Source organism: Beta vulgaris, chromosome 7 (assembly GCF_026745355.1).
Source record: "Beta vulgaris subsp. vulgaris cultivar EL10 chromosome 7, EL10.2, whole genome shotgun sequence".
In the NCBI taxonomy this organism is placed as follows: Eukaryota; Viridiplantae; Streptophyta; class Magnoliopsida; order Caryophyllales; family Amaranthaceae; genus Beta; species Beta vulgaris.
The window spans coordinates 35,202,415-35,210,595 of NC_079208.1; the positions used below are offsets into that span (position 1 = coordinate 35,202,415).

Consider the following 8,181-nt stretch of genomic DNA (forward strand, 5'->3'; position numbering starts at 1 on the left):
TTTTTTTTTTTTTTTCTTTTTTTTTTTTTTGTTTTTTTTTTTTTTGTTGCAAGGGCCCTAGACTACCTCCTCACGCGGTCTACCTCCACTCGATAGTCATGTTTCTGAGGCACGGTACCGAGCACTTCGATAAGAGACGCGATAAGAGGGTAAGGTAGCTCATACCCAAGGCATTGGAGCATCTCTAGGGCCAAAGCATGATATAGGCTACTAGCCTTGTGGGCTCTTATGCACCACTTATTGATCCAATTGGCCAAAGGGCTCTTTTTTTTTTTTTTTTTTTCTTTTTAAGGCTACTAGCCTTCCATTTGATTGAGCTAGAAAGGTTCTCAAGGTAGCCAAAAGGCGCATCCAAGGTCAAAGGAGAGAGTAAAGACTTTTTATAGGGAAAAAGTGGCATTAATTCACACTAAGGCGAGTCTCGGACAATCGAGGGTCTATTAGTACCAAGACCTAGGCATCCAAGCTTAAAGCACCCCTAATACTCCTAACGAGCACATAAGACACTCAAACTAAATCACCTCTACTCAAAAGTCAAGTTCCCAACCTCTTACCTCTAGATTCATATCATAGAGTTATTCCTTAATTAGGTGATGCAAAAAAAATCTTTTTGATGTTCTCTTTTTCCCTTATAAGCTACATGTAAGGCTATCATGCCATGCAACTATACTACATGCAAGTCTAAGACCTAAAGAAAGTGAGAAGAAAATAAAAAACGTAAAGTAAAAAGATATGTACCAAGCAACCAAGAGAGTAGAAAAAGGAAAAAGTTATATACATGTAATATACAAGAAGATCAGTCAACCATGGTCGTTCTCATCGAATTCCTCAAGGCAATAAACATTGAAGCACACTCTCCTATCATGCCTCGTAAACCCGACCTAGCAATGCATCCTCTCTAAGACGTGCACCCAAAAAGACACCCCAAACCCTTAAAAAGAAGCCACATCCCGCGAGCATAATTAAATAAAAACACCCCCAAACAATTAAGGCACCGTCCTCGGTGCAATCATTCAAAAGAAGTAAAGGGGGAGCGGGGCAAAAGGAACTAGTCCTCGTCCATGTGAGATGGACCGGCTTCCGGAGGGGGGCCATGAGGCTCCCAACCGCCCGTGTAGCCCGGCGGCCAAGCGCCGTAGGGGTGGGGATAGGCGGGATCACCCATGGGGTTGGAACCCCCGGGTGCTCGCCAATCATAGGGTGGGGCGCGTTGGGGCCAATACGGGTATGTGGGTTGGCGTTCATTCCATCCCGGTATTGGCCCATGCTGAGGAGGCCAATTTGGAAAGTTGACATAAGGGTCAACATTTCCACTCTGCACATGGTGATGGTACATAGCATCAGTTTGTACCATCATACCACTCAAGTCTTCTCGCATGCCTTGGATCGTATTCATCATACGATCCTGGTTGAGAGCAAGACTGTGGTAGGCCCCCTCATAGTCAAAAGAGCAGGATGACACTGAGGCACGCCGGCTGGAACTCGGCTCCTCTTGATGGGGAGGAGGGCCTAAGTTGCCGCGCGCGGGCTGGGCGTCCGCGACGGGGGGCTCGAAAGGGATGAGAAGAATCTCACCATCCTCCCCCTCGCGATCAAGGGTGGTCACCGCTGGGTTTGGGAGGTAACAGTGATGACGACCCCTTACCTTCCAAACAAACCGCTCGGGATCGGGGGTAAAGTCAATCCACCCGGCGGCTCTAATATAGTGCAAATCAAGAAAGGGGTTGTCATCAACTGGAGTCAACAAAGAGAGTTGCTCCCCAAACCCAAGAGCGGAGGCAATGATAGTAATCATCCCCCCACAGTGAATATCGGATTTGAATAATTCCCCACGGCGTATAGCAAGACACCGTTGGAGAAATAGAAATCCGAAATTCAGCTTGCCCCCACTTTCGTCAGGGTGATGGGAGGCAATGTAGAGTGCACTCACCTCCTCCGATGCTACCTTACTTGGTTCTTTTTTTGAGTAAATGGAGGTAACAAGGAGGCGGTGAATGTATCTAAGAATGGGGGAATGCATATGAGAGGAATATCCCGTCTTCGGATCAAAAGGGGCGTATCCAGCAATGTCACGCCAAAATACGTCCCTTTGATAGAAGGTGGGGAATTGCCAAGTCTCGGGATTGCGAATGGCGTTTGAGGCATCACATTGGAAAATTTCATTAAGCCTCGCCAAAGAGATGCATTGGGGTTGATTGAACAATTGGAAGGAGATTTCATACTCCCCCTCATGTCCCTCAACCTCACGTCTCTCGAGAGAGGCTAAGAATTCCAATGTGAGGCGCTCATACGTCAAGGCGCTAAAAGTGTGAAAGCGTTCCATGCCTAAAGCAAACAAGGCACGCCTTACGTCAATTCTTATCCCTAGACTTTCAAGGGTGTCGATGTGGAAAAACTTGGAAGCCTTGATCTTCCGGTGCTTAAGTTCGTCATAACAACGTTTATGTTCGGGTTTGACGAACTTAAGAGCCGGAAGGGTGCCCTTGGTGCTCGCTTGGGAGGTTGAGCCATGATCTTTTTTACTTTTTTTACGCGAACGAAACATACTTGGAGTTTAAGGAGAATAGCTCAACCAAGTGATAGTTTCTTTTAAAAAATCAAAAGACACGAGCTCGACCCAACAAGTGAACACAAAAATAAGGGCACCGATGAAGACAAGAATCAAAGTAAAAATAAAAAAAAATGAAAAGAGACTATATAAATAAAATAAAATAAAAATTGATATAAAAACAAAAGGAACTAGAAAGATGAAAGGAGTAAGTAACTACCACACAAAAATTTGAAAAAAAATCCAAAAATCAGAGAAAAAAAAACAAAATCTATCTAAATCTACCAGCTAAATCCACAAGAAACACCACAATCATCATATATATTCTATGTATTGTCAAATCTAGAAGAAAAATGAAGGTTAGGGTTAAGATTTACCTCCCTCTTTAAGAGGGGTGAAGAAACTCCCAATTGCGAGCAATGTAGGCGATTTCAAGCTTCAAATTGTGCTCCTTACCCTTTTTTCTTCAAGAATTCTTCCCCAAACTTCAACTTTTAAGTGATGAATAAGTTTCGAGTTTGGGGCTTTTTGACGAAAATGGGTTTCTTGTGTAGAGGAGAAGAAAATATGAAGGTTTTGTGAAGGAGGTGAGTGAAAATATTGAGAGATGAAAGAGATATGGAGATTTGAAGTTGGAGTTTTAATGGAGGTTGGAGAGAGAAAATAGGGGTTGAGTGAAATGTGAGTGAGAGAGAGAAGGGAAATGTGAGTGAGAGGGAAGGGGTAGGGCCCGATGGAAAACAAGGGGAGCCGGAAAAAAAATTCGGGCTCAATGGAGCGCCCGCTCCGGCTAAAATGGAGCGCCCGCTCCGAGCCTGGAGCGGGACGCTCTTACACCGCTCCATGCGGGAACACCGTTTTTACCTCAAACGGTCCACTCCACCTAGACTTAAGTTTCCCCGGAAAGAGTCTTAGCCTAGAGTTGAAGAGAAGGACCTTGTCTCCTACCTTGAACTCTCTCTTCATTATCCTTCGATCATGCCAAGCCTTAGTTCTCTCCTTGTAAATCCTAGCATTTTCATAGGCATCCCGCCTAAGCTCTTCGAGCTCATGAACATCCAAAAGTCTTCTTTCCCCGGATGACTTGAGATCAAAATTCAAAAGCTTGATGGCCCAATATGCTTTATGCTCTAACTCAACTGGCAAGTGGCATGATTTGCCATACACAAGCTTGTAAGGGGTTGTGCCAATTGGCGTCTTAAAAGCTGTCCTATAGGCCCATAAAGCATCATCGAGCTTTAATGACCAATCCTTGCGAGATCGGTTCACGGTTTTCTCCAAGATGAGCTTCACCTCCCTATTTGACACTTCCGTTTGGCCACTACATTGTGGATGATAGGAGAGTCCCATTTTATGATGCACCCCATATTTGGAGAGGAGTGCTTGGAAACTCTTTTTGACGAAATGGGATCCCCTATCACTAATCACGGCCCTTGGAACCCCAAACCTCGGGAATATCACGGACTTGAAAAGCTTGGTAACTACCTTAGCATCGTTGGTGGGAGAGGCGATTGCTTCCACCCATTTGGAGACATAATCAACCGCCACTAAAATATAGGAGTTACCAAGTGAAGAAGGGAAAGGTCCCATGAAATCCACCCCCCAAACATCAAAGATCTCCAACTCTAGAATGTTAGTGAGGGCAATTCATGCCTTTTTGAGATGTTGCCAACCCTTTGACACCGATCGCAAGCTTTAACAAAGCTCCAAACATCCTTGAACATTGTGGGCCACCACAATCCACATGATAAGATCTTGGCAACGGTCTTGTCGGAGCCCATATGTCCTCCAAAAGGGGATGAATGACATTTCTCCATCACACTTGCTATCTCATCATCGGGAAGGCATCTCCGGTATAAACCGTCCTCCCCCCGTTTGAACAAAAGTGGGTCCTCCCACGCATAAAACTTAGAATCATGGAGAAACCGCCTTCGTTGTTGATATGTAAACTCAAAAGGAATAATCCCACAAGCCAAGTAATTCGCCATGTCGGCAAACCATGGAGTATCAAGAGCTTTGATGGAGTATAGATATCATCTTTAAACTATCATCAATGGGAAGCTCATGGTAGGGGAGTCTTCAACAAAGGTAAGCGTGAAAGGTGGTCGGCCACCAAGTTTTCCGTTCCCTTCTTATCCTTAATCTCAATATCAAATTCTTGGAGGAGCAAGATCCATCTAATCAATCGCGGCTTCGCATCTTTCTTGGACATAAGATATTTGATTGCCGAGTGGTCCGTGTACACTACCACTTTGGAGCACACAAGATAAGGCCGAAACTTATCGAAGGCAAACACAACCGCTAACAACTCTTTCTCCGTTGTGGCGTAGTTCTTTTGAGCCGAATCAAGTGTCTTGCTCGCATAGTGGACACATGAAGCTTCCCTCTTTTCGTTGCCCTAAAACGGCTCCCACTGCATAATCACTAGCATCACACATTAGTTCAAAAGGCAAGCTCCAATCCGGAGCTTGCACAATGGGGGCGGAAATAAGGGCATGCTTTAAAGTCTCAAAAGCGTTCATGCAAGCATCATCAAAAACAAACTCGTTATCTTTTTGCAAGAGGCTAGATAGGGGCCTAGCAATCTTAGAGAAGTCTTTTATGAACCGGCGATAGAAACCGGCATGACCTAAAAAAGAACGCACTCCCTTCACCGTAGTAGGTTGGGGTAACTTCTCTATGACCTCAATCTTGGCCCTATCTACCTCAATTCCCTTGTGGGAGATCTTGTGTCCCAACACGATGCCATCCTCAACCATGAAGTGACATTTCTCCCAAATTAAGCACTAGATCATCTTTTGACATCTTTGAAGCACATTTTTCAAGTTCTTGAGACAATCGTCAAAAGATGAACCTACCACGGAGAAGTCATCCATGAATACCTCAATGGTATCTTCCAACATGTCCGAAAAGATGGCGGCCATACATCTTTGGAATGTAGAGGGCGCATTGCACAAGCCAAATGGCATCCTTCGATAAGCAAAGGTACCAAATGGACAAGTGAATGTAGTCCTTTCTTGGTCATCGGGGTGGATGGGAATTTGAAAGAACCCCGAATAACCATCAAGGAAACAAAAATGGGAATGACCCGCCAACCTTTCCAACATTTGATCTATAAAAGGGATGGGGAAATGATCTTTCCGGGTGGCCTTATTCAATCTCCGTAATCAATGCACATACGCCACCCGGTCACCGATCTAGTAGAGATTAGTCTCCCTTTTCATTGGTGATGACGGTCATGCCTCCCTTTTTAGGGACCACATGGACGGGACTAACCCACCGGCTATCGGAGATAGGGTAGATTATTCCCGCCTCAAGGAGTTTCAAGACCTCCTTTTCACTCCTTTTTGGAATTCAACCTTCTTTGAGGCTCAATAGAAGAAGCATGATCGTCATCAAGATGAATTCTATGCATGCACAAGGTAGGACTTAGCCCCTTGAGATCTTCAATGCTATACCAATGGCACTTCTATGTTCCCGAAGGACATCAAGAAGTTGAGTAAGTTGAGTGCCTTCAAGCATAGCATTGACCATCACCGGGTAAGTCTCACCCTCACCAAGAAATGCATATTTTAAAGAAGGGGGAAGGGGTTTCAACTCTACCTTGGGAGGAGGCTTAGAACTCTCCTCCTTAGGTGAAGGCACCTCAAGGGCTTCGATCTTCTCCTTGGTACAATAGGTTGGAGAGGTATCCATGGCAAGCTTGAAGTTCTTCCCTTCCTCATTATCCTCCAAATCCTCGCCCAAAAGTACATCTTCCAAAGGGTCCTTCTTATTCCTCATACCCTTCAAACTCAAGACCTCCTCATCAAAACTATCTACTCTCTTCACTTCTTCCATGATTGGAGACTTCATTGATGCTTGAAAGCAAACTCCATGCTTTCATCTCCTACCCTTAATGTAAGCACATCACGTTTCATATCAACAAGAACCCCAGCCGTTTTAAGAAAGGCCTCCCAAGTATAAGAGGGACTTGGGAGTCTTCCTCCATCTCCATAACCACAAAGTCACATGGGATGAAGACCCTTCCAACTTGGACCGGCACATCCTCCAACTCTCCAATAGGAACCTTCACCGATCTATCGGCGAGTTGAATGACCCTCCTTGTAGGCTTGAGTTCAAAATTAAGTTGCTTAGCTATGGACAAGGGCATCAAACTACACTCGCCCCAAATCCGCCAAGGCCCTCTTGGGCTCCAAGTCCCAATCTTCAAAGGAATAGAAAATGACCCCGGATCTTCAAGCTTCTTGGGGAGCTTGTTTTGAAGTACGGCACTAACTTCGGCGGTCAAAGCAATAGTAGCACTTTCCTCGAGCTTGGTCTTATTGGAGAGGAGCTCCTTAAGAAACTTGGCATAAGTGGCATTTGAGACATGGCTTGGAGGAAAGGGATATGCACTTGAAGTCCTTTCATGACTTCCAAGAACTTCATGAATTTGTCATTGAGTTGTTTCTTAGCTAACCTTTGAGGAAAAGGAACCGGAGGCACATAAGTCTTGGGTGTCGCTTGACTAGCCTCGTTGCGTTGCTCATGAACTTCTTTCTCTTGACTCGGTACAACATCACTTTCATCCTCTACTATTACCTCTTCAAGAAGCTTCTCAACCTCACCTTCACTCCCTTCTTTCTCAACTTCCGGGCTTTCATTCACCTCACTAGGCATCTTAGGCCCCTCATAATTTGCTCCGGATCTCAAAGTAATGGCCTTGGCATGCTCGTGAATCACGGGTTGGCTTGGAAATTTAGTAGAGGGGGAAGTGGTGTTGCTTACTTGTTGGGCAATTTGAGCAAGTTGGGTCTCAATCATTTTGTTATGAGCTTGCATTTGTTGTAAGGAAGAGTGAATATCCCCAAATTTCTTATCATTATCGGTATTGGTCTTGGTTTGTTGGGCAAGGAAAAGTTGAAGTGTAGACTCAAGTGATGAAGGCTTTGGTTGGTTAGGCTCAAAGGGTGGTCTTTGTTGTGGTTGGTTGAAACGCGGGTGGTCGGAAGTTGGATGTGTAGTTGTTGTGATTTTGTGGTGGAGGGTGTTTCCATGATCCTTGAGAGGGGTTGTTCCACCTCCCTTGGTTGTTGAAGTTTGTAGGCCCCTTGCCTTGCACCAACCCATGCAACATGTTCCGTAGATCCTCCACAATAAGAGCTTGCATGATCGGTACCCCCACAAATTTCACAAGAGAAAGCTTGGGAAGGTGGTTGGCTTGGGGATGCCAAGTTCACCTTCTCGAGTTTCTTAGCTAGAGTGTCTAGCTTGGCATGGATATGATCCATAGCATCTACATCATACTTCCCTTTGCCACTAGCCTTCTTGCTTGTAGACCTTGTGTTTCCCCAAGAGTAATGCCTCACAACCTCCTCTATGGTGGGCTCAATGTTATCAACCGGAGTTTGGTGAGTTGACCCCCCGCTCCGGAATCAAGACTAGCTCTAGTCATAGGAAGCAACCCATCATAGAAGCTTTGCATCAACATCCATTGACTATACCATGGTGCGGACACGATCTTCGGAGGTCTTTGAACCTATCCCATGCCTCATTCAAACTCTCATCCTCATCTTGTATGAAATTAGAGATCTTCCTCCTAGCCTCGGAAGTCTTCTCTTGAGAATAAAACTCATCAACAAAAGCCGCCG

At 45.2% G+C, this 8,181-nt stretch overlaps 1 protein-coding gene and 1 non-coding gene across 2 annotated transcripts; one reads left to right on the top strand and one right to left on the bottom strand.

The window, feature by feature from the left end:
• Positions 1-6,464: 6,464 nt before the first annotated feature.
• LOC130589533 (uncharacterized) lies at positions 6,465-7,354 on the bottom strand. Its single transcript, XM_057390807.1, has 2 exons — positions 7,011-7,354; positions 6,465-6,924 (listed from the first exon to the last, which is right to left on the bottom strand). The coding sequence occupies exons 1-2, from the start codon at positions 7,352-7,354 to the stop codon at positions 6,465-6,467; spliced, it is 804 nt and encodes a 267-aa protein (XP_057246790.1).
• A 676-nt stretch (positions 7,355-8,030) lies between these two features.
• LOC125492203 (small nucleolar RNA R71) lies at positions 8,031-8,136 on the top strand. Its single transcript, XR_007268647.2, has one exon. It is a non-coding gene; the product is annotated as a small nucleolar RNA R71 (small nucleolar RNA).
• Positions 8,137-8,181: the final 45 nt, after the last annotated feature.